This window comes from Bombina bombina, chromosome 4 (assembly GCF_027579735.1).
Source record: "Bombina bombina isolate aBomBom1 chromosome 4, aBomBom1.pri, whole genome shotgun sequence".
NCBI lineage: Eukaryota > Metazoa > Chordata > Amphibia > Anura > Bombinatoridae > Bombina > Bombina bombina.
The window spans coordinates 14,441,053-14,467,891 of NC_069502.1; the positions used below are offsets into that span (position 1 = coordinate 14,441,053).

The 26,839-nt window shown below is 43.2% G+C and overlaps 1 protein-coding gene across 1 annotated transcript in view; it reads right to left on the minus strand.

Moving 5' to 3' along the window:
• ABHD1 (abhydrolase domain containing 1) overlaps window positions 1–26,839 on the minus strand; it is a gene marked incomplete at its 5' end in the record, with an annotated part of 401,198 nt that overhangs the window by 254,939 nt on the left and 119,420 nt on the right. The window contains one exon of the mRNA XM_053710945.1: window positions 2,205–2,378. Within this exon, the coding sequence (XP_053566920.1) occupies window positions 2,205–2,378 (174 nt within the window). The remainder of the gene's footprint in view (window positions 1–2,204; window positions 2,379–26,839) is intronic.

The window sequence follows — 26,839 nt, forward strand, 5'->3', positions numbered from 1 at the left end:
AAAAATGCCGGGTCTGCGAATACATCATGGTGTCAAACATTTTCAAATCAGAAGTTACAGGTGACACGTTTCCAATCAACAGCTGTCTGAATTGTACTTCAAATTATGTGGTGTATCTTCTTACCTGTATATGTTGTCACCTACAATATGTAGGATTAACCACTAACGAGGTGCAAGTTTGCATTTGCAACCACTTATCCACTATTCAAGCAGGTGAAGCAAGTACACCACTAGTCAGACACTTTGCACGTTGCCATAGTAAAGATATCAGTAGCTTAAGATGGCAGGCCATAGAGAGGGTGCCCACCAAGAGGAGGTGATTGTGATCAGCTGCTGCTGAAGAGGGAGATGTATTGGATATTTAAGCTTCAGACCAGAGTACCTCTGGGTCTCAATTCAGAATATGACCCAATACATTTTTGGAAATAATTGGTCAGTCCATGCAGCCCTCTCTTCTGCAGCAGAAACTTCTGATCACATGCACTAAAGTGCGATTCCTCCTTTTCATTAGGGGAATTCTATCATTACATTTGTAATTTAATACATTCAAATACATTTAAAACAGCTTAATTATTTATTATTTATCATTTTTCCTCATCCTCAGTTCATTATTAATTTATGTTTATATATATATTTATTGAACACAGTTATATGTTTTTGTTAGGTAACGTCCCATTTTTAACTCTCCTTATAGTTACATCATAACTGTATTGAGTTTATCTGTAAATGGATCATGATATCCCTCTGTTAATCTACATTCATATAATGTAGCATTGAAACTCAGTACTAAAATCGAATTCAAAACATTTACTACTGTATCTTTGACTCTCCCTGCACATCTAAGTCTTTAGCCCAGCGGATATATACGTTAAAGGCTGTATATACGCAATAGATAACATTTAATTTATTTATATGCATTTAACAAATGAATGAATTATAAAGAGGCCTTTATGTTCAAAAGTATACATAGGGTTAAATACTCTTAAAGCATAACTTGTTAACCAATTAAAGTTTTTAACCAATAGAGTTTGTCCAGCTGCCCTTAAATAGGTAGGCTGTGATTTTTAACTGCAGCTATGATTACGCCTTGAGTGGCGAAACGTGTCAGCAGCAGCCGTTTTCAAGTATGCTCTGTGAATTTATGATGATCATGTACAACATGGATTTTTAACAAACAATAAATCAAGTTTTGGAATTGGAGAAGCCGTCTGCATTTGTTTTTTCTTTATATATATATATATATATATATATATATATATATATATATATATACACACACACTTACACGCACTGTATTTGTATGTATGTGTGTATATGTGTATGTGTGTATATATATATATATATATATATATATATATATATATATATATATATATACACACACACTTACACGCACTGTATTTATATGTATATAATTTATACACATTAGTTAATAAAAGCAAATTAAATCCAATGAAGAATTGAATGGTTGCCTGAGAATCCTCCTCTGTTAGAGTCTCACCCACTTAAAGGGACATGCCACCCACATTTTTTCTTTTATGATTTAGAAAGAGAATGCAATTTTAAACATCTTTCTAATTTACTTAATTATCTAATTTGTTTTATTCTCTTGATATTCTTTGATGAAAAGCATATCTAGATATGCTCACTAGCTGCTGATTGGTTGCTGCACATAGAAGCATCGTGTGATTGGCTCACCATGTGCATTGCTTTTCCTTCAACTAAGGATATTTTAAAAATGAAGCAAAATAAATAATGGAAGTAAATTGTAATGTTGTTTAAATTTCTATTCTCTATCTGAATCATGAAAGAAATATTTTGGGTTCAGTGGCCCTTTAAGGAGCAATAATCCTATTTCTGCTGAGGGGGGCTATATAACCCCAGAAAAATTCACACAGAAATGTTAAGCACCATGTGTTACACACATTGTGGGGTGATCACACAGCAGGACCGTTGACAGGCGTGCATTTAGTGTACTGTAGGAAGTGTTTACTGCCGATTACTAGAGAATCTCACTATCCCTCTAACCAGACTGTGCTCTAACTCCTTTCACCAGCAGCAGTAGTGTTTACTAAAGCATTGCTTTTCTTTGTCCAGAGGGAACTTAGTTGCAAAAATAGTGTAGAAACTATGTTCCTATGAGTTCCCACTCGACTTGATCCCTGTATATATAGATATAGAGAGAGACACACATACACACTCACCTCTTCACAGTGCTCCTCAGTCCCCTGACCAGGTTACGGTTAAACAGGAAGTAATTTAATGGTTCTTCGAGGGAAAGAGTGGACTGAAACACATTCCATGGGGTGGAGAAGACAACAGCTGCACGGACATTTGAGGAATAGCCGCTGGATGCCAAGTAATTCAACAGAGTCATCCTAAAAAATAAATAAATTATGCAATATCTTATAAGGAAATAGCTACCATAGAATAACCGTCTAATACACCCAGAGAACAGGCTCCGTCTAATACACCCAGAGAACAGGCTCCGTCTAATACACCCAGAGAACAGGCTCCGTCTAATACACCCAGAGAACAGCTCCGTCTAATACACCCAGAGAACAGGCTCCGTCTAATACACCCAGAGAACAGGCTCCGTCTAATACACCCAGAGAACAGGCTCCGTCTAATACACCCAGAGAACAGGCTCCGTCTAATACACCCAGAGAACAGGCTCCGTCTAATACACCCAGAGAACAGGCTCCGTCTAATACACCCCAGAGAACAGGCTCCGTCTAATACACCCAGAGAACAGGCTCCGTCTAATACACCCAGAGAACAGGCTCCGTCTAATACACCCAGAGAACAGGCTCCGTCTAATACACCCAGAGAACAGGCTCCGTCTAATACACCCAGAGAACAGGCTCCGTCTAATACACCCAGAGAACAGGCTCCGTCTAATACACCCAGAGAACAGGCTCCGTCTAATACACCCAGAGAACAGGCTCCGTCTAATACACCCAGAGAACAGGCTCCGTCTAATACACCCAGAGAACAGGCTCCGTCTAATACACCCAGAGAACAGGCTCCGTCTAATACACCCAGAGAACAGGCTCCGTCTAATACACCCAGAGAACAGGCTCCGTCTAATACACCCAGAGAACAGGCTCCGTCTAATACACCCAGAGAACAGGCTCCGTCTAATACACCCAGAGAACAGGCTCCGTCTAATACACCCAGAGAACAGGCTCCGTCTAATACACCCAGAGAACAGGCTCCGTCTAATACACCCAGAGAACAGGCTCCGTCTAATACACCCAGAGAACAGGCTCCGTCTAATACACCCAGAGAACAGGCTCCGTCTAATACACCCAGAGAACAGGCTCCGTCTGTTAGTTCCACTGATGCTGTAGTAAAAGCTTCTTTAGTTCCACTACTGAGGCTGTAGTAAAAGCTCCTTTAGTTCCACGGATGCTGTAGTAAAGGCTTCTTTAGTTCCACTGATGCTGTAGTAAAAGCTTCCTTAGTTCCACTGATGCTGTAGTAAAAGCTTCTTTAGTTCCATACTGAGGCTGTAGTAAAAGCTTCCTTAGTTCCACTGAGGCTGTAGTAAAAGCTTCTTTAGTTCCACTACTGAGGCTGTAGTAAAAGCTTCTTAGTTCCACTACTGAGGCTGTAGTAAAAGCTTCTTTAGTTCCACTACTGAGGCTGTAGTAAAAGCTTCCTTAGTTCCACTGAGGCTGTAGTAAAAGCTTCCTTAGTTCCACTGAGGCTGTAGTAAAAGCTTCTTTAGTTCCACTACTGAGGGCTGTAGTAAAAGCTCCTTTAGTTCCACGGATGCCTGTAGTAAAAGCTTATTTAGTTCCACTGATGCTGTAGTAAAAGCTTCTTTAGTTCCACTGATGCTGTAGTAAAAGCTCCTTTAGTTCCACTGATGCTGTAGTAAAAGCTTCTTTAGTTCCACTGATGCTGTAGTAAAAGCTTCTTTAGTTCCACTGATGCTGTAGTAAAGGCTTCTTTAGTTCCACCTGATGCTGTAGTAAAGGCTTCTTTAGTTCCACTGATGCTGTAGTAAAAGCTTCTTTAGTTCCACTACTGAGGCTGTAGTAAAAGCTTCTTTAGTTCCACTACTGAGGCTGTAGTAAAAGCTTCCTTAGTTCCACTGAGGCTGTAGTAAAAGCTTCCTTAGTTCCACTGAGGCTGTAGTAAAAGCTTCTTTAGTTCCACTACTGAGGCTGTAGTAAAAGCTCCTTTAGTTCCACGGATGCTGTAGTAAAAGCTTATTTAGTTCCACTGATGCTGTAGTAAAAGCTTCTTTAGTTCCACTACTGATGCTGTAGTAAAAGCTCCTTTAGTTCCACTGATGCTGTAGTAAAAGCTTCTTTAGTTCCACTGATGCTGTAGTAAAAGCTTCTTTAGTTCCACTGATGCTGTAGTAAAGGCTTCTTTAGTTCCACTGATGCTGTAGTAAAGGCTTCTTTAGTTCCACTGATGCTGTAGTAAAGGCTTCTTTAGTTCCACTGATGCTGTAGTAAAAGCTTCTTTAGTTCCACTACTGATGCTGTAGTAAAAGCTTCTTTAGTTCCACTGATGCTGTAGTAAAAGCTTCTTTAGTTCCACTACTGAGGCTGTAGTAAAAGCTCCTTTAGTTCACTGAGGCTGTAGTAAAGGCTTCTTTAGTTCCACTACTGATGCTGTAGTAAAAGCTTCTTTAGTTCCACTACTGATGCTGTAGTAAAAGCTCCTTAAGTTCCACTGAGGCTGTAGTAAAAGCTTCTTTAGTTCCACTACTGATGCTGTAGTAAAAAGCTTCTTTAGTTCACTACTGATGCTGTAGTAAAAGCTTCTTTAGTTCCACTACTGATGCTGTAGTAAAAGCTTCTTTAGTCACCTGATGCTGTAGTAAAAGCTTCTTTAGTTCCACTACTGAGGCTGTAGTAAAAGCTCCTTTAGTTCCATGGATGCTGTAGTAAAGGCTTCTTTAGTTCCCACTGATGCTGTAGTAAAAGCTTCCTTAGTTCCACTGATGCTGTAGTAAAAAGCTTCTTTAGTTCCACTACTGAGGCTGTAGTAAAAGCTCCCTTTAGTTCCACGGATGCAGTAGTAAAAGGCTTATTTAGTTCCACTACTGATGCTGTAGTAAAAGCTTCTTTAGTTCCACTACTGATGCTGTAGTAAAAGCTCCTTTAGTTCCACTGATGTTGTAGTAAAAGCTTCTTAGTTCCACTGATGCTGTAGTAAAGGCTTCTTCTAGTTCCACTGATGCTGTAGTAAAGGCTTCTTTAGTTCCACTGATGCTGTAGTAAAGGCTTCTTTAGTTCCACTGATGCTGTAGTAAAAGCTTCTTTAGTTCCACTGATGCTGTGTATTCTTGTGTAATGTAATTTTATACGCAGTTTTTGTAAATTATTTCCACTTTGAGTTTTAATCTTGTATTTAATAGCGTTGCTTTTTTGAAAGATATGGTCTATTGTAGATTGCAAGGAAAGAGTTAGATATTAACCAATCCAGTGAGCTAGATGACAACAAAGAGGATGGAGAGTGGGGAAACCGTACTTCAGTTCTGCTAACGGAGCGTGATGTCAGTGGGAGGACAACAGCCGGCAATTGAATAGCAGCACAGAGGCATTTCTTATCCAGTGACTAAGTACTTGTTAGAGACGAATACGGATTGGTTATTCCTTTTGTGCTGTAACCCTAGGTGTCATATATACTATATATATATATATATATATATATATATATATATATATATATATATATATTATATATATATATATATAATATTATTATATATTTGTGAAAAAAGAGTTTCAGCTTGCCGTGTGTTAATATTCTAATCCCTTTATACTTTGTATCTCATGCACGTGTGAGTTTTATTTCTATGCTTCCATCTGGATAAAGATTTCATACAGTGTTACGCCATGAAACATTTCATTTCAAGAAAACCTTGTGGCTATTTAAAGTGTGTTGCCGCTTGGAGGACTCATTTTTCACATCAAGGATTTTATTTGGTGAAATACTATGATTTTATGTGCACAGTAATTATTCAGTCACATTTTATTTTGTATTTCACTTGCTTTTTGCGTTTTTAACCCTGGTATTGTGACACTATTAATGTAGTTTAGCATATGTGTGTACCTAAATATAAAGTACAGACACGATTAATAGTACGCCTACATTCTTAAGCACTAAGCGATGTGACTGCCATGTGACACCCACATAGGGGACATTATCTGATACATTACACCTATAAAGACCACACTCTGTGTTATAAAGATCTCTCCTGAGACAGAATGATCACTCTCTCGATAGGAAATTCACACATTCCTGGACCCCCTCATTCATCCATATATTAGGATGCACTGGATATGAATTAAAGGCAACTCACCCCCCCCAATGAGATACCAACAGCAATGACTTCAGATGAAGGGAAACCGTGTCCTTCACCATGCCAGACAACCCTCTCCAGATCTTCTGTATTGGCTGCACAAAAGTGTGCGATGTGTCTTGGGAAATAAAATTTTATATGTGCATTTTATACGTCGCTATCACATACTTCTTGCATTTTATACACTGCTATTACATACTTTCTTGCATTTTATACACTGCTATTACATACTGCTTGCATTTTATACACTGCTATTACATACTGCTTGCATTTTAGGGCAAGCAGTGGGCTCACTAGAGGGTGCGGAGGGTGGCACCCCCCAAGGGGTGACACCACCCTAACATTAATCATGACAACGTTTTCCCCCCCCGCCCTAATGTGCTACAGTGCTGCAGCAGATGAAAAACCAAGCCTGCTTTGCACTATAGACTTTATGGACATCGCCACTTGGTAATCCCAGAAGTACCCAGAGCTCTCACGCACCAGAAGCTAGGAAAACAAAAACAGGCACACTTCCCCTATGGGGGGCAGTTGTGCTTAAGTCTGGTTTCCAGACGGAGAAGGTTTAAGGTGCGTGGCACGCAGTAGGTACCTGTCATGGCGGCAGGGAATCAGGCGGAGGAGAAGCTGAGTGGGAGAGCGGCAGGTGGGAGGCTGGGAGGATGGTGGCGAGGTGGGGGCAGGACACAGGAACATTTTCGTGTAATATCTGCTGAGAGCCCTACTAAATCGCCTTATTATAGAAACTTGCTTAGCACCGAGATGTAGCATCGGTGTGACCAATGCCTGTTATATATGTGACACTGTTGGTGCCATCAGGGACTGCTGGATGGTTCAAACAACACCAAGGTCCAACATTCCCTGGAGCTCAAGGTGCATACTGTCCGACAGCTTTAGGTACTCAGTACACCTGCCGGTCTCAGGGGAGCCTGTCCCGAGGTTTCCCACTTGGTGGAGGGCCACTGTGGTATACCCACCGGACATTGGGAAACATTTCTTGGTGGTCCTCTAGTAACTGCTGGACTTACTGTCTTGTCGAGGGTTATATCTCGACCCCCTGGAATCTCTTTTGGGCCGGGGAGCCTCCAGCATGGGAAGACTTTCAGGGGCCTCCACAGTCCGGAGCACAGATAGTAGCCATGTCCTTGGGTCGCTCTTCATATGCCTTCAGCCATGTTCATATGAAAGGTCGCTGGACTCGTTCATCTGAACATTTGGCTACAAGGTAGGTGGTGTTTATTCAGTTGTTCCACCATCTTGTAGGGTCCTTGCCATGAAGCCTGTAGTTGTCCGTTTTTGACAGTCTTTCAAAGCTAGGACCTACTACCAGAATTCAGCTACGGAGCAATTACGGTCGTACCACCGGCTTCTGGTTCCCCCTGAGCAGCCTGAAGGTTCACCCGCACCATGGCAGTGAGGTCCTTCAGCCGGTCTCTGAATTTTAGGACATACTCCCACAAACCAGTGGGCTCTCAACAAGTCTAGGGGTCCCCCGGATCTTCCGGCCATACAACAACTCAAAGTAGGAAAAAACAGTAGATCTTGGGGCACCCTCTCTGTAGGCAAATAGGAGGTGCCGGCAGGTACCTGTCCCAGTCCTTTGTGAGGGGCTGAGAATGTCTGAAGCAACTGCTTCAGGGTCCTGTTGAACCTTTCACAAAGCACATTGGTCTGCGGGTGATATGGGCACTGAAACAGGGTTGGATCCCACACAGTTCCCACAGCTTTTAGGTGACTCTCTGTGCAGGAACAGAGTCCCCCGACTCCAAGACCATTTCTCGGGGGAAGCCCACCTGGTGAATATCTGTAAAGCGCATTGGCCACTGTCTCTGCTTGGATATTCGTCAGGGGTTACTGCCTCCGGATACCTAGTGGCATAGTCTACCATTGTATGTACTTTTTTCCCGGAGGGACGGGGGGCAAGATAAGGGCACAAACCTATATATATGACTACCCTGCTAAAGGGTTTTGTCAATAATCGGGGAGGGGGGTTTAAAGAGGCTTTGGTATGGTCCCCGGTCTTCCCTACTTTCTGGCATACCACACACATTTTTCAATAGGCCTTAATCTCTTTTGTGATTCTTGGCCAGAAAAATATTTGGGAAAGGTGGTGGTAGGTTCAGGAGCTGCCAAAATGGCCTGCCAGGGGATGTCATGCCCTATGTGCAACAGATTGGACCGATACCTTGTCGGTACTACCAGCTGTCGCTTGGGCACTGGCCCTTTCTTCCTCTGGAAAACCCAGTACAGCAAACCGTTCTCCCATTGGGAGTGCTCTTCCCCTGGGCTTTGGGGGTCGGCCCCTACGCGGGCTTGGAAGGAGGCAAGGGTTGGGTTGCTCAGAGTTTCTTAGGCAAAGTCGGAGAGGGAGGCATAGGATAGTGGATGGGGAAGGGGGCAGGGGGCGGGCGTTGGGGAGTTGGGATAAGACATTGGGGTAGGGCATCAGGGAAGTTCAGGGATGTGGGTGGAAGGTCTTACTTGGGTCCCCAGCTGCAGTGTGTTGGTTTGGAGTTGGGCTTGCCCGTGGATGATCACTGGCCAGGAGTCCGGGGGAGTATCCCCCAAAAAGGTTGAAACAAGGAGACAGAGGTCATTTCCTAGTAGGACCTCTGTGGGAAGGTCCTTCATCACACCCACACCGACAGCACAGGCCCCGGTGCCCCAAGCCAGATGGTCACGGGCTATGGGAACTAAGACAGTGATGCCTCCAGCTACCCGAACAACAAGGATCTGCCTAGTGGGTGTAGATGGGGAGACCAGATGGGGCTGAACCAGGGTAATGGTGAACCCAGTGTCCCTTAATCCTTGGGCCACCTTCCCATTGACTCAAACGGTTATCAGAGGCCACTAAGTTAGCTTCCTGTAGGGTGCTGACCTCTTCAGCCCATTCGGTGTAGTCCACTGGGGCCAGAGGCCATACATATAGTGGGCCGCAGCTTGGAAAGTCTGGGCTGGAACAGTTACCAAGAGGTGGGCTGGGGGCATCTTTGCTGGGCTGCTCGATGAGGTTGGGCATTCCCCGCCTTCAAATGTCCAGGCTGCCCACGGCGAAGCATCCTTGGGGAGTATTTGACTCTTGCTGGGGAGGAATAAAGAATGGCCGGGCCAAGAGCTGTTGGGAGCCCAAAGGGGGCTTATGATGGCAGCGGGAGCCGGGCAGAGGGTTGGCTGGGGGAGGGCCTTCGATCAAGGGGACCCATTCCTTGACCTCGACTGGAACATGGTTGTTAAAATGCTCCAGGAGGAAAAGCCTGTTGCCACTTCTGTTCCAGGAGGCCATTAACCTAGTGAACTGGTGGGGTCCACTCTGCAAAAGGCTGCCCCCTCTTGTTTCTGTAGTGCCTGGAATTTCTGCCAATGAGCCTCCGGCGTGAGTCCAAAACGAGCAAGGATATGGTCTTTCACCTTGTCATAGTCCTTTCTGGTCGTCTGGAGGGGTGGAATGGACCCGTCCAGACAGCTGCCAATCAGGATCGATAGTCAGTCAGCCATGCCTGACCCTCTGCAGTTTACATTGGGTTTCAAAAACCTGAAGATGGCAATCAATATCTTCTCTCTTTGTAGGCCCGGGAATGCCCCATGGGGTACACTTGGGTGCTCGGGGGACCCTGCACCTCGGAGGCGAAATGAACACCTTCCACAGATTGGTAAAGCTCTGCTAACCTGAGCTGGGTAACCTCCGAGATTATCTTTGTGATGACCTCTGAGGTGGGCAGGGTATCATTACAGCGCCAGTCCACTTCCCTTTCGTATGCTTGGATGCAGTTGTCCCCGGGGTAGATGAGGTACCTAGATGCCATGCTGGGCACTGTAGGAGGTTGCTCATCGGCCCTGGTCGTCATCCGACCCTCCGGCCACCTACCAGCATTTCTCGGGTGAGGGCTGGTCTGCTCTTGGGGCCGCCATCTTTCCTCGGGTTTCCATCTAAACTTGTCTTTAGGTGGCGATTTGAATGTTCCAGGAACTTGGAAGCATCCCACCGCTGCCAGCCAATGTGACGGAAACCCCGGCTACCCCCGACTGGGTAGCTCGCCAAATGGGTGCTGCTTCCTCCCTGCAGACTGCAGCTATGCAGCTGGCAAGTGACTACAGCCTGTAGCCCCCGCTGATGCCCGACAGCACCAGTATTCAGGGTCCCACCCTGTGGCAGACTCCGCTACCCAGACTAGGTAGCTCGGCCCAGAGGGTCCTTCCTCTGCCTGGAACAGGCTGCTATGGTAGGCCCAGGAAAGTGATTTTAGCTGGAGCATACCCAAATAACTAGACTTACTACCATTCAGGTGAAACAGGAAACAGATTTTATTGTTAGACATACACCTTTTATACACAAAGCTCATCTTGATAGACCACCTGGTCAAACCCAACAATTTCCCCACCATTCCCCCCCCCCCCCCCCTCCAGTACGACTGGCACCTCCATAGCAGCCATAGTATACACTGCTATTACATACTGCTTGCATTTTATACGCTGCTATTACATACTGCCTTGCATTTCATACGCTGCTATTGCATACTGCTTTGCATTTCATATGCAGCTATCCATACTGCTTTGCATGTTATAACACTGCTATCACATATTGCTTGCATTTTATACCCTGCTATCAAATACTGCTTGCCTTTTATACAAAGCTATCAATTAATGCTTGCATTTTATACACTGCTATCACATACTGCTTGCATTTTATACGTTGCTATCAAATACTGCTTGCATTTTATACGCTGCTATCACATACTGCTTGCATTTTATACACTGCTATTACATACCTGCTTGCATTTTATACACTGCTCATTACATACGGCTTGCATTTTATTACACTGCTATTACATACCGCTTGCATTTTATACGCTGCTATTACATACCGCTTGCATTTATACGCTGCTATTACATACCTGCTTGCATTTTATACGCTGCTATTACATACTGCTTGCATTTTATACGCTGCTATTACATACTGCTTGCATTTTATACGCTGCTATCACATACCTGCTTGCACTTTATACGCTGCTATCACATTCTGCTTGCACTTTATATGCTGCTTTTACATACTGCTTGCATTTCATATGTCGCTATCACATACTGCTTCGATTTTAGATGTCTATATCACATATTAAAGAATAAACAGACAAGTGAACTAGAGAAAATGGTCAGAAACCATAGACTCAGGGACTGCGCTATAGTTAACCCAAAGACAGTATAAAAGATGGGACTTTTCAAATTAGATACTCTGGGGCATAAAAGATTAATACAGCAAAAAAAGGTTTGTGCAGCTTAATCACAAAAGGAAAGTAATATCCCCCATTTACACTTCAAAAAGACAAGAATAAGAAGCAAGGAATTTGTGATCATAACCTTTTTTTACATTACCAGTGGCTTTAAAGACAGAAAACAAAAGTGTCTTAGTAAATGGAGTTCATTCAGCAGAGGGGGCTGTTACTAGTGGTGTTCCTCAGTGGTCAGTTCTGGGGCCTGTTTTGTTTAAAATATTTATCTGCGATAATCAGCAAAGGGCTACAGGGAAAGTATGTTCTCTTTGCAGATGATACAAAAATTTGCAACAGAGTGGATGTTCCAGGGGGGGTAGACAAAATGAGAAGTGATATACAACAATTGGAGGATTGGACAAACGACTGGGATCTAAAGTTTAAACACAGCAAAGTGTAAAATAATGCATTTGGGGAAGAAAAATCCAAATGTTAATTACAGACTCAATGACACTTTACTGATCTGTTACAGACGAGGAACAGGAACTTGGGAATTATTATCTCAGATGATTTAAAACTTAGTAAACAATGTAGTAAGGCAGCGAGTAAGGCTAGCAGAATGCTTGGATGTATTGGTAGAGGTACTTTGCCAGCAGAAATAGTAAGGTTCTTATGCCACTTTATAGATCATTAGTTAGGCCCTCCATCTTGAGTATTGTGTGCAGCTTCTGGAGGCCCTATCTTCAGAAGGATATTAACAAACTTGAATCCGTGCAAAGGAGGGCTACCAAAATGGTACATGGTCTAAAAAATAAAAACTTACAAGGATAGGCTCAATGACCTAAATATGTATAGCTTAGAGGAGAGAAGGGAAAGAGGTGATATGATAGCAACTTTCAAGTACATTAAAGGGTTTAGTACACCTGAGGCTGTGGGTATTTTACATAAAATGGAAAATTCAAGAACAAGGGGTCATGAGCTCAAGCTAAAGGGTAGTAGATTCAGGAGTAATTTGAGGAAGCACTTCTTTACAGAAAGAGTGATTGATTTATGGAATAAACTTCCTCAAGAGGTAGGTAGCACGAAGCAAAACATGTGGGGGACTTTAAAAATGCATGGGACAAGCATAGGGCTATCCTACGAACTAGATAAGTTTATACTGTTAAGGTAAGGTCGGCAGAGACTTGCTGGGCCTATGGCTCTTATCTGCGTCAATATCTATGTTTCTATGTTAACCCAGTAACGCTATAAAAAATAATAAAAATACCATAACTACCTGAAATCAAATATAAATATGATAAACAATTACCTATAAGTAAAATGAGGGTGAAACAATTTAAAAAACAAAAACTAAAAAAGGTATTTTAGTTATGGTATTTTTATTTTAATTTTAATCATTTTATAGCGTTACTGGCGTAAACACTGGCAATATAAAAAGGTTTTGCGCGCTATGATCACAAATTCCTTGCTTTCTTATTCTATATCGCATATTGCTTGCATTTTACACGCTGCAATCACATACTGCTTGCATTTTATATGCTGCTATTACATACTGCTTGCATTTTATACAAAGCTATCACTTACTGCTTGCATTTTATACGCTGCTATCACTTACTGCTTGCATTTTATATGCTGCTATCACTCACTACTTGCATTTTATATGCTGCTATCACTCACTACTTGCAATTTATACAAAGCTATCACTTACTGCTTGCATTTTATACGCTGCTATCCACTTACTGCTTGCATTTTATATGCTGCTATCACTCACTACTTGCATTTTATACGTTGCTATTACATACTTGCTTGCATTTTTATACCAAAGCTATCACTTACTGCTTGCATTTTATACGCTGCCTATCACTCACTGCTGCATTTATACACTGCTATCACTCACTGCTTGCATTTTATACACTGCTATCACATACTGCTTGCATTTACACAAAGCTATCCACTTACTGCTTGCATTTTACACAAAGCTATCACTTACTGCTTGCATTTTATACACTGCTATCACATACTGCTTGCATTTTATACACTGCTATCACATACTGCTTGCATTTTATACGCTGCTATCACATACTGCTTGCATTTTATACACTGCTATCACTTACTGCTTGCATTTTATACACTGCTATCACATACTGCTTGCATTTTTATATGCTGCTATCACATACTGCTTGCATTTTATATGCTGCTATCACATACTGCTTGATTTTATACGCTGCTATCACATACTGCTTGCATTTTATACGCTGCTATCACATACTGCTTGCATTTTATACGCTGCTATCACATACTGCTTGCATTTTATACGCTGCTTTCACATACTGCTTGCATTTTATAGATTGCTATAACTCCTGGCCACCAGGTGGAGGCAAAGAACACCCCAGCAAAGCATCAAGTATCCTCCCACTACCCACAATCCCCAGTCATTCTTGCCCTGTGTAACAGTGTAGGTGATTTGCAAAAGAATGTGTCTGAAGCCTATCAAGTTGTTAATATTTAATGGGCACCTTTCCCTGCAAGCAAGGATTGGGGTTATGCTGTGCCCACTGTGATTCTCTTTAGTAAGAGTAATAGTGGCTTTTAGCAGTTGGAAGACAGCGAGGTGGTTTTTGCTCACGTTCCCAACATCATTGCTACCCCTATATAGAAAACCAGGGTTGGTTACTGTGTTGGTTTCTTTATCTACAGGTCTATGTCAGTAGGATTCTGTCACACCCTGTTTGCTATACCTGTCCTACAGTGGGTCCACAGTAAGTGTTTTCTACCTTCTAGGTGAGAAGGATGCAGTACTTAGAGTTCCTTGTTTTAAAGAAGGAAAAAGAAGGAAAAGGATACTTAGAGAACAGGTGGATCCTTATGGGACTGAATATCCCTTTTAAAGGTTGGGGATTTATTGGGCAGCAGTTCAGGGTACTGTTCTGTCATGAAAGGCTTTTTTGGCTAATGTGGATTTGTTTGCACAAGTTTACCTTTTATGTTGTTTGGGTAATATCTCTTTAAGAAAGTTGTTGGAACCGCACCTTACTTTGGAATTTGCGACCATGTGACAGCTCTGTTCTTCCTGAGTGCTGAACATTTTGTTTCTAGCCGGCTGTTTTGGAAGCTGGATTTTCAAGGCGACAGACCGGATTTTCAAGGCGACAGACCGGATTTTCTGGCATTAGATCGTTTTTCCTGCCTGTCGCTTCTTTCTGATGTTTGCAGCTTTCTTGGATCTGCAGTTTAAAACCGGATTTATCTGCTGGTGTGGATTAGATTCCTGGTTATCGGTTGGGTGAGCCTCTCCAGCACGGCTGGGTGTAGAGCCGTTTTAATATTTATTTATCTATGCTTAGAATTTTATTCTATTTGTTTATATTGAAATTAGATTATAAGGAAATAAAGGGCTATTTTATTTACTATGGAAGCCAACCCTAAGCTTTCTCTGTCATTTGATAAATGTTTTTATTGTGCAGAAGCCCAGGTTATACTCCTGCTGCAATTTTATTCCCCTTGCCTAATAGGTTTTATTATCTAAGGATAAGGATTCCTTATCTGAGCCTTTTTTTCAGGATAATGCCTGTTCAGGGGTTGTTTCAGCCTTCTTCTAAACATGTCCCAGTCTTTGACAGATTTCACATGCAGTGCCCTGTGGTTCCTCTCAGTCAGTCTCTGGTAGTTTTTGTTTGCCTACAGATTTTGCTGCACAGTTGACTTCTGCAGTTTCTGTAGCCCTAAGTGCTTTAACCTAGTTCTGGTAAAGGGAAGAAGACATCTAAGAACAGTTCTATGGGTTCTGATTCCACCAAGACTGATTTGGTTATTCTTTCTCAGTTATCTAGCGAGGAATCATTCCTCTGCAGTGCTGCTGAGGTTGAGATCTCTGATTCAGAATCTGCAGTTCCTAGTACAGTAGATTCTGAGGAGGTTCATTTTAGATTTAAACTGGGGGTGTCTCTGTCTACTTTTGAAGGAGGTTTTAACTATTTTGGATGACTTTGAAACTTTTGCAGAGGATCCTAAAAAGGCCTAATAAACTGAATAGAGTTTTTTAATGTCAAACCTAAATCTGTGGAGGTTTTTTCCAGTTCCAGATCGCATGTCTGAACATATCTCGGGAATCGGAGAAGTCGGGTGTTCCTTTTTAACCCGCTCTACTGTGTTTAAAAAGATTGTTTCCTGTGGCTGATTCAGTGCAAGATCTGTGGCACACTGTTCCTGAGTAGAGGGTGCTATATTTACCTTAGCCAGGAGAACTACTATTCTAGTTTCTCTTTAGAGACCCTATGGGACAGGGGATAGGCAAGGTGTCCGTGACTAGCCCTTGCAGTGTCCGCCACAACCTTAGTATATCTTTTCTTTCTGATTAAATAATAGGAAGAAAAAACAAATATGTAGTGTGAATAAAGTTAGTGGCTTGTCAAGAGACTGCTAGCAATATTGGGTGATAAGTTATGGAATAAATAAAGCCTGAGTGAAATACTGGATGTGTATCTGCAGCTATATAATAACACCCAGCTCTATACAAAGACACAGTAGTGACACTGGCACATGTGTATAGCCAGAAAAGGGCTGGTTATAGGGTCAGTGGTATCTGCATCAGTATAATAACACCCAGTGCTATATAATGACACAGTAGTGACACTGGCACATGGGTATAGCCAGAAGAGGGCTGGTTATAGGATCAGTGGTATCTGCATCAGTATAATAACACCCAGTGCTATATAATGACACAGTAGTGACAATGGCACATGGGTATAGCCAGAGGAGGGCTGGTTATAAGATCAGTGGTATCTGCATCAGTATAATAACACCCAGCACTATATAATGACACAGTAGTGACACTGGCACATGGGTATTGTGATGAGAGCAGGATGTGATGTCACTAGTTTGTGGGCGGGGCTTGGGTCCAGTGTCTGTGTCGCAGTTAGTTTAGTACAATCAACCTGACTAGATGTGTATTGTTATGCTCTGCAATAAAATAGAGTTGTACCATCATTGCTGTGTCCTGCATATGTCATGCATCTCATGACATGGTGCCAGAAGTTCTGGACTGCGCTTCTGTTCCTGATCGATTGCAATGTCAAAGTTTACCCCACCTGAGCCTTTTGACTTCTCTCAGCCTGCAGCTTGGCCCACATGGCGTCAGCGGTTTCAGCGCTTCAGGATTGCTTCCAAACTGAACAAGGAGAGTGGTGAAGTACAAGTCAATTCTCTTTTATACTCTATGGGGAAAGATGTGGAGCCAGTGTTCAATGCTTTTATTTTCCAAGAAGGGGAAGAATTTAACTTTGATATAGATATGGATAAAACTCAGTGCCCCACTTTGTGCCCAAAAGAAATGTGATTCATGAGAGAGCTTGTTTTCACAAACGTAATCAGCGTGTGGGAGAATCTGTGGAGTCATTTGTGCGCAGCCTGTATGAATTAGCTGAATTCTGTGAGTTTGGTGTTGCTAAGAGGAGCAAATCAGAGGACAGAATAGTTATTGGAATTGCAGATGCTGAAGTCTCCCTGAAGCTGCAGTTAGAGCCTGATTTACGTTGGACGGGCTATTGGATGGCCCGCCCAGAGTGAACTGGTGAAAAAGCAAAGTGCTGATCTGAGGTCTGAGAGTATTGTGGATGAAGATCAACAGTCTAGGAAAGCTGCTAGTGAAGGCACAGTGTGAGCGGTAGATCTAAAGTACTGGAAAGGCCTAGAAGTGGATGGGCGCAACATGGGCGATGCACACGGTGCTACCGGGCTCATGATCAGAGTGCTATATGCCCGGCCAGAGATAGAAGGTGCAGAATATGCAACAGAATAGGCCATTTTGAGTGGTGTGTTAAAACTGAATACATTAAGGAGATGCAGGTGGACAGTGACCAGGAGGGTCAGGAAGTGTCTTTTGTGGGGTCTGTTGTGGAACGGCACAAGCTCAGAGGAAGATTGGAAAGTTACTTTTACTGTAATGGAGCCAAAGTTGATTTTAAGATTGATCACAGAGCAGATATCACTGTAATGTCTTTGCTGAATTTATGAAACTGCCTCGACACGCCCCAGCTGGCGAAGGTAACTAAAAATGTCCCATAGTCCTGGTGGCCGCATTGATTTGTGTGGGAAATTTCTTTCCAGCTGTGAGTACAAGCAAAGGAAGTTTACCATGTGGGTGCATGTGATCCGAGGTCAGTGTGTTAACAGTTTATTGAGCAGAAAAGCAGCCTGTGACTTAGGCCTCGTGGCCAGAGTGAATGAGATTTCCGAAGATATGTTTGGCGAGTTGGGCCTACTGAACTGCAAACCTGTCCGTATAGCACTTAAAAGTGACGCAGTCCCATACAGTATTTCTACCCCTCGTAGAATCCCGATCCCGCTCATGCCTCAAGTGGCGAAAGAGCTTATGCGCATGAAGTCTATGGGGGTTATTGAAGAGGTTGTTGAAGCGACTGATTGGTGTGCCCCATTGTTCCAGTTGCAAAGAAAAACGGAAAGGTGCGCATCTGTGTGGACCTGAAAAGGCTGAATGAGGCAGTGAAGAGAGAGAGATTTGTGCTGCCGACATTAGAAGATATAGCTCCAAAGTTGGCTGGGGCGAAGTTCTTTTCCACATTAGACGCTTCTAGCAGCTTTTGGCAGATCCCCCTGGATCCAAAGTGCCGCAAACTGACTACCTTTATCACACCGGTAGGTCGGTTCTGCTACTGCAGACTCCCCTTTGGGATATCCTCCGCTCCTGAAATCTTTCAAAGGGAAATTAGTTCTCTCCTGAGTGGGCACGACGGTCGTCATGGACGACATTCTAGTGTATGGGTCTACAGTGGAGGAGCATGATCAGCGTTTAAGTTGTGTGCTACAGGCTATCAAAGAGTCTGGGCTGAAGCTGAATAAAGAAAAATGTCATTTTAGGAAAACTGAATTATGCTACTTTGGGCATATCATCAACGGGGATGGCATCAAGCCAGACCCTGAGAAAATTTGTGCTATTGAACAGATGAAAAGCCCTTTGGATGTGCATGAGCTGAGACAGATATTGGGCCTTGTAAACTACGTGGGCAAGTTTCTTCCAGATTTATCAACAGTTCTACACCCTGTCACAGAGTTGCTTAAGAAAGATGTTGCCTGGGTCTGGGGACCTTCACAAGAAAAAGCTTTTCTGCATGCCAAGTCCCTGCTGGGGTCTGCCCCAGTGCTGGGGTTCTACGACCCTTCAAAAAAGACTGTGGTTAGTGCCGATGCAAGCAGTTATGGGTTGGGGGCTGCACTCCTGCAGCTGAATGACAACAGACTACAGCCTATCGCCTACTGTTCCCGCACACTGACGGCTGCGGAGTCAAAATACGCCCAAATTGAGAGAGTGCCTGGCTGCAGTTTGGGCCTGTGAGCGCTTTCAGCGTTATCTAGTGGGTTTGGAGAAATTTAGTCTGGAAACTGACCACAAACCGCTAGTCCCTCTAATCAATTCTTATGACATTGACAAAACACCTTTGAGATGCCAGAGACTTTTAATGAGACTGCTCAGGTTCAATGTTCAGGCAGTGCATGTGCCGGGGAAACAACTGGTTGTGGCAGATACACTATCCAGGCTCCCGCTGGCTGCTGCTGAAGAATCCTCTACGGAATCGGATGTGAAAGTGTATGTTGATTCAGTTCTGGCCTCTAAGTCCATTTCTTCAAGGAAACTGGAAGAGATAAAGAAAGAGACATATTTGGACAAAGATCTGCAAGAAGTTATAAGGTACATAAAAGAAGGCTGGCCCGAGAGCCGGGCAGCCTGGATGTCTTTAAATGCTTACCAGCCAGAGAGGTTGCAGCTCACGGAGCTGGAGGGGTTGGTGCTGTTCCAAGACCGCATTGTAATTCCTGTCAGTATGAGGAAGGAGATGTTAAACAGGATTCACGATGGCCACTTAGGCATTACAAAGTGCAGAGAAAGGGCAGCTACAGCTGTGTGGTGGCCTGGGATCAGCTCTGACATTGCAAATCACGTGTCTAAATGTGCCTTTTGCCGGGAACGCCGGCCTACTCAGAGAAGGGAGCCCTTGATATCTACTCCGCTGCCAGCGGGGCCGTGGCAGACAATAGCTGCTGATCTGTGTGAACTGCACGGGAAAAAGTTTCTTGTTGTGATCGACTACTATTCCAGGTATTTGGAAATTGCACCCCTGAGTGATATCACAAGTCAGGCCGTTATCATTCGCCTGAAGAGCTTGTTCGCCCGCTGGGGCATTCCAATGGAGCTGGTGAGTGATAATGGTATGCAGTTCGCTTCTACAGAGTTCAGTGCCACCGGGTTTAGCCCGGAACGGCTGATGCTAGGACGCCAGATTCGCACCACTTTACCCTCAGTGGGTGTCTTCAAGCCGCCTGGCCCTGTTCCTCGGGACGAAGCCCTTAGGAGGGATGAAGAGGCCAAAAAGGGTTATCGTTTCTTCTACGACAGGAGACATTCTGCCAGGCCTTTACAGGAATTGAAAGTGGGCCAAAGTGTCAGAATTAAACTGGATGATGAGAAGAAATGGAAGACGCCTGCTTCTTCTGATTTCTACTCCACTGCCTGCGGGGCCATGGCAGAAAATAGCTGCTGATTTGTGTGAACTGCACGGGAAAAAGTTCCTTGTTGTGATAGACTACTATTCCAGGTATTTGGAGATTGCACCCTGAATGATATCACAAGTCAGGCCGTTATCATTCGCCTGAAGAGCTTGTTCGCCCGCTGGGGCATTCCAATGGAGCTAGTGAGTGATAATGGTATGCAGTTCGCTTCTACAGAGTTCAGTGCTTTCAGCAGGGAGTATGATTTTGTACATTCCACGTCAAGTCCACATTATCCGCAGGCCAACGGAATGGCTGAAAGGGCAGTTCAAACCACAAAATTCATTCTAAAGCAATCTGAGCCGTACCTAGCCCTCTTGTCATACAGGGCGACGCCCATTCAAGCCACCGGGTTTAGCCCAGCACAGCTGATGCTAGGACGCCAGATTCGCACCAATTTACCCTCAGTAGGTGTCTTCAAGCCGACTGGCCCTGTTCCTTGGGACGAAGTCCTTAGGAGGGATGAAGAGGCCAAAAAGGGTTATCGTTTCTTCTACGACAGGAGACATTCTGTCAGGCCCTTACAGGAACTGAAAGTGGCCCAAAGTGTCAGAATTAAATGGAAGACGCCTGCTACGGTAGTTGGTCGCTCTCCAGAACCAAGGTCTTATACAGTCCTTACGGAGGGAGGGACGGTTACACGCCGTAACCGAAGACATCTTCAGTCTGTACCTGAGATTCTGGAACTGGATGCCTCAGAACAGGGGATCCCACCGGCGGTGGTACTAAGAGGTGCCTTCCCCTCAGCAAGACCACAACGGGGATATATCTTTGCCTCCAGTGGACTCTTGTTCACCATCTTCTGTATCAGAGGACAGTTCATGCAAAGTTACATCAAGCGGAAGAGTGGTGAAACTTCCGGCCCGATACAGGGACTGACTTTAGCTAGAACAGTGACCGGAAGTATGGGCAGAATAATCCCATGGTCACTGTGGACTAGGGTAGTCTACCCCGATGTCCAAGTCAGGATGTAATTTATTTGTTCATGTTTTCTAATCTATCTGTTTTTATAATGTTCAAAAACAAAAATGTTGTTGTATACCCTGTTGGTGTACCTTGTTATTTATTATATACAAATGTATGCTTTGCCTTTGAAAAAAGGGAAGATGTGATGAGAGCAGGATGTGATGTCACTAGTTTGTGGGTGGGGCTTGGGTCCAGTGTCTGTGTCGCAGTTAGTTTAGTACAATCAACCTGACTAGATGTGTATTGTTATGCTCTGCAATAAAATAGAGTTGTACCATCATTGCTGTGTCCTGCATATGTCCTGCATCTCATGACAGGTATAGCCAGAGGAGGGCTGGTTATAGGGTCAGTGGTATCTGCATCAGTATAATAACACCCAGTGCTATATAATGACACAGTAGTGACACTGGCCCATGGGTATAGCTAGAGGAGGGCTGGTTTTTGAATCAGCGGTAACAGCAACAGTATAATAACACCCAGCACTATATAATGACACAGTAGTGACACTGGCACATGGGTATAGCCAGAGGAGGGCTGGTTATAGGATCAGTGGTATCTGCATCAGTATAATAACACCCAGCACTATATAATGACACAGTAGTGACACTGGCACATGGGTATAGCCAGAGGAGGGCTGGTTATAGGATCAGTGGTATCTGCATCAGTATAATAACACCCAGCACTATATAATGACACAGTAGTGATACTGGCACATGGGTATAGCCAGAGGAGGGCTGGTTATAGGGTCAGTGGTATATGTATCAGTATAATAACACCCAGCGCTATATAATGACACAGTAGTGACACTGGCACATGGGTATAGCCAGAGGAGGGCTGGTTATAGGATTAGTGGTATCTGCATCAGTATAATAACACCCAGCACTATATAATGACACAGTAGTGACACTGGCACATGAGTATAGCCAGAGGAGGGCTGGTTATAGGATCAGTGGTATCTGCATCAGTATAATAACACCCAGCACTATATAATGACACAGTAGTGACACTGGCACATGGGTATAGCCAGAGGAGGGCTGGTTATAGGATCAGTGGTATCTGCATCAGTATAATAACACCCAGCACTATATAATGACACAGTAGTGACACTGGCACATGAGTATAGACAGAGGAGGGCTGGTTATAGGATCAGTGGTATCTGCATCAGTATAATAACACCCAGCACTATATAATGACACAGTAATGACACTGGCACATGGGTATAGCCAGAGGAGGGCTGGTTATAGGATTAGTGGTATCTGCATCAGTATAATAACACCCAACACTATATAATGACACAGTAGTGACACTGGCACATGGGTATAGCCAGAGGAGGGCTGGTTATAGGATCAGTGGTATCTGCATCAGTATAATAACACCCAGCACTATATAATGACACAGTAGTGACATTGGCACATGGGTATAGCCAGAGGAGGGCTGGTTATAGGATCAGTGGTATCTGCATCAGTACAATAACACCCAGCACTATATAATGACACAGTAGTGACACTGGCACATGGGTATAGCCAGAGGAGGGCTGGTTATAGGATTAGTGGTATCTGCATCAGTATAATAAAATCAAGCACTATACAAAGACACAGTAATGACACTGGCACATGGGTATAGCTAGAGGAGGGCTGGTTATAGGATCAGTGGTATCTGCATCAGTATAATAACACCCAGCACTATATAATGACAGTAGTGACACTGGCTCATGGGTATAGCCAGAGGAGGGCTGGTTATAGGATCAGTGGTATCTGCATCAGTACAATAACACCCAGCACTATATAATGACACAGTAGTGACACTGGCACATGGGTATAGCCAGAGGAGGGCTGGTTATAGGATCAGTGGTATCTGCATCAGTATAATAACACCCAGCACTATATAATGACAGTAGTGACACTGGCTCATGGGTATAGCCAGAGGAGGGCTGGTTATAGGATCAGTGGTATCTGCATCAGTACAATAACACCAAGCACTATATAATGACACAGTAATGACACTGGCTCATGGGTATAGCCAGAGGAGGGCTGGTTATAGGATCAGTGGTATCTGCATCAGTATAATAACACCAAGCACTATAAAATAACGTTTTTAATTTCAAATGTACCTTGGTGTCCTTCACTAAGGTCTGTACTTTGGAAAATGTCTGCCACAGCCTTTGTCTGTGCCTATCCCTGCCTATGGATAAAAAACTAAAAGGGTTATTTAAGAAAGAAGTTTCTTCATCAGGGTTTGCAGTGGCAACCAGTTGCTAGCAATGCGACAGTTGCTGGTACAGCCTCTTATTGGTGTGACTCTTTGCCTGATCTAATTCAGAGGAGACTACTATAGAGGAGATCCAGGATAGGATAGTGGCGCCTCTTCTATTTTTTGTTTATACAGGATCCTATTTCTACGGTTACGATTAAGAGTGCTGCCGGACTTTGCTCATTATTACTTCTTTCCTCACACTAGCGCACCTCCTTAGGATTGATAGATTCTAATTTCATCAGGATAAGATCAAGGCTCTAAAGCTGGCTAATACTTTTATCTGTCATGCCAGTATGCAAGTTGTTAAGCTGGGAGCCAAGTTTTCTAGTTTTGGGATACTAGCCCACAGAGCCCTTTGGCTAAAGTCTTGGTCTGCGGATGTAACTTCTAAATCCAAGCTTCTCTCTCTACCTTTTAAGGGTAAGACTTTTGTTATGGTATAACCCTGTTATCGAGGGTTAATACCAGATGAAAGATGCCCTGAATACGGGATCAGCAACACACAAATCCAGTTAATTTCCCCACAAACACTAGACAAAGCTCCGTCTTGAGGGTAAAACAGAAACTACTTTATTGAGGGCTATATGTCCAGTATTTATGCAGGTCTCCAACTCTCAGAGCTCTGTATTTTCTTTAAAATCAGGTCCTTTTGCTCAGATACTTGTTTATAGTCCTTCTCCTGCTTACTTCTGGTTTAAAAACAACTCCAACTGTCTTAGACAAAACAGTTACTCAAAACTGAAGTTAACCCCTCCAGTACTGTTGATTTGCACCCTGTACATATAATGGGCACAGGGGGACTTAACATAATGGGGGGTAGTTATCAACGTGTCTACTTTACCAATACGCCCGCCTAAGCTCGCCTACCATCGCCGGCGCAGACCTTCAAAATTTCGCCTAAGTTATCAATAAAGCTGTCAAAAAGCCGCGCACCAAGTACGGGGCGATGAGCAGCGGACTGTGAGAGTTATCACTCATCCGATCTCGCTGCTCTTCGGCTTTTTCCCAGCTTTATTGCTAGCCTGTCACTAAGCACCCACACTAACTACACTGTTCTACCCCCTATACCGGAGCCCCCCACAACTCAATAAAGTTATTAACCCCTTTGACGCCACTCCTAGACCCCGCCGCAACTCTTATAAATGTATTAACCCCTAAACCGCCGCTCCCGGACACCGCCGCCACCTACATTATACCTAGTAACCCCTATCCTGCCCCCCCATACCGCTGCCACCTATAATAAAGTTATTAACCCCTATCCTGACGATCCCGGACCTCGCCACAACTAAATAGTTTAACCCCTAATACGCCGCTCCCGGACCCCGCCGTAACCCTTATTAAACGTATTAACCCCTATCCTGCCCCCCTATACCGCCGCAACCTATAATAAATTTATTAACCCCTATCCTGCCCCCCTACACCGCCGCCACTGTAATAAAATTATTAACCCCTAAACCTAAGTCTAACACTAACCCTAACACCCCCTAACTTAAAGATTAATTAAATAAATCTAAATAATATTTCTCTTATTAAATAAATTAATCCTATTTAAAACTAAATACTTACCTTATAATTACATTGTAGCTATTTTAGGATTTATATTTATTTTACAGGTAACTTTGTATTTATTTTAGCTAGTTAGAATAGTTATTAACTATTTAATAACTACCTAGCTAAAAGAAATACAAAATTACCTGTAAAATAAATCCTAACCTAAGTTACAATTAAACCTAACACTACACTATCGTTAAATTAATTAAATAAATTAGTTACAAATAATTACAATTAAATTAAATAAACAAACTAAAGTACAAAAAATAAAAAAAGCTAAGTTACAAACATTTAAAAAATATTACAACAATTTTAAGCTACTTACACCTAATCTAAGCCCCCTAATAAAATAACAAAGCCCCCCAAAATAAAAAAATGCCCTACCCTATTCTAAATTAAAAAGTTACCAGCTTTTTTACCTTACCAGCCTTTAAAAGGGCCTTTTGCGGGGCATGCCCCAAAGAATTCTGCTCTTTTGCCTGTAAAAAATAAATTACAACCCCCCCAACATTAAAACCCACCACCCACATACCCCTAATCTAACCCAAACCCCCCTTAAATAAACCTAACACTACCCCCCTGAAGATCATCCTACCTTGAGTCGTCTTCAGCCAGCCGACCCACCGATGGAACCGAAGAGGAGATCCGGAGCGGAAGAAGTCATCATCCAGGCGGCGCTGAAGAAGTCTTCCATCCGATAGAAGTCTTCATCCAGGCGGCGTCTTCAATCTTCATCCATCCGGAGCGGAGCCATCTTCAGACGAGCCAACGCGGAGCCATCCTCTTCTTCCGACGACTAACGACGAATGGATATTCCTTTAAGGGACGTCATCCAAGATGGCGTCCCTTCAGTTCCAATTGGCTGATAGGATTCTATCAGCCAATCGGAATTAAGGTAGGAAAAATCTGATTGGCTGATTGAATCAGCCAATCAGATTGAAGTTCAATCCGATTGGCTGATCCAATCAGCCAATCAGATTTTTCCTACCTTAATTCCGATTGGCTGATAGAATCCTATCAGCCAATTGGAATTGAAGGGACGCCATCTTGGATGATGTCCCTTAAAGGAATATCCATTCGTCGTTAGTCGTTGGGAAGAAGAGGATGGCTCCGCGTCGGCTCGTCTGAAGATGGCTCCGCTCCGCTCCGGATGGATGAAGATTGAAGACGCCGCCCGGATGAAGACTTCTATTGGATGGAAGACTTCTTCAGCGCCGCCTGGATGATGACTTCCTCCGCTCCGGATCTCCTCTTCGGTTCCATCGGTGGGTTGGCTGGCTGAAGACGACTCAAGGTAGGATGATCTTTAGGGGGGTAGTGTTAGGTTTATTTAAGGGGGTTTGGGTTAGATTAGGGGTATGTGGGTGGTGGGTTTTAATGTTGGGGGGGGTTGTATTTTTTTTTTTACAGGCAAAAGAGCAGAATTATTTGGGGCATGCCCCGCAAAAGGCCTTTTAAGGGCTGGTAAGGTAAAAGAGCTGGTAACTTTTTAATTTAGAATAGGGTAGGGCATTTTTTTATTTTGGGGGGCTTTGTTATTTTATTAGGGGGCTTAGATTAGATGTAAGTAGCTTAAAATTGTTGTAATATTTTTTAAATGTTTGTAACTTATTTTTTTTATTTTTTTGTACTAGTTAGTTTATTAAATTTAATTTAATTGTAGTTATTTGTAACTAATTTATTTAATTAATTTAACGATAGTGTAGTGTTAGGTTCAATTGTAACTTAGGTTGGGATTTATTTTACAGGTAATTTTGTATTTCTTTTAGCTAGGTAGTTATTAAATAGTTAATAACTATTTAATAACTATTCTAACTAGCTAAAATAAATACAAAGTTACCTGTAAAATAAATATAAATCCTAAAATAGCTACAATATAATTATTATTTATATTGTAGCTATCTTAGGGTTTATTTTACAGGTAAGTGTTTAGTTTTAAATAGGATTAATTTATTTAAGTATAGTGTAGTGT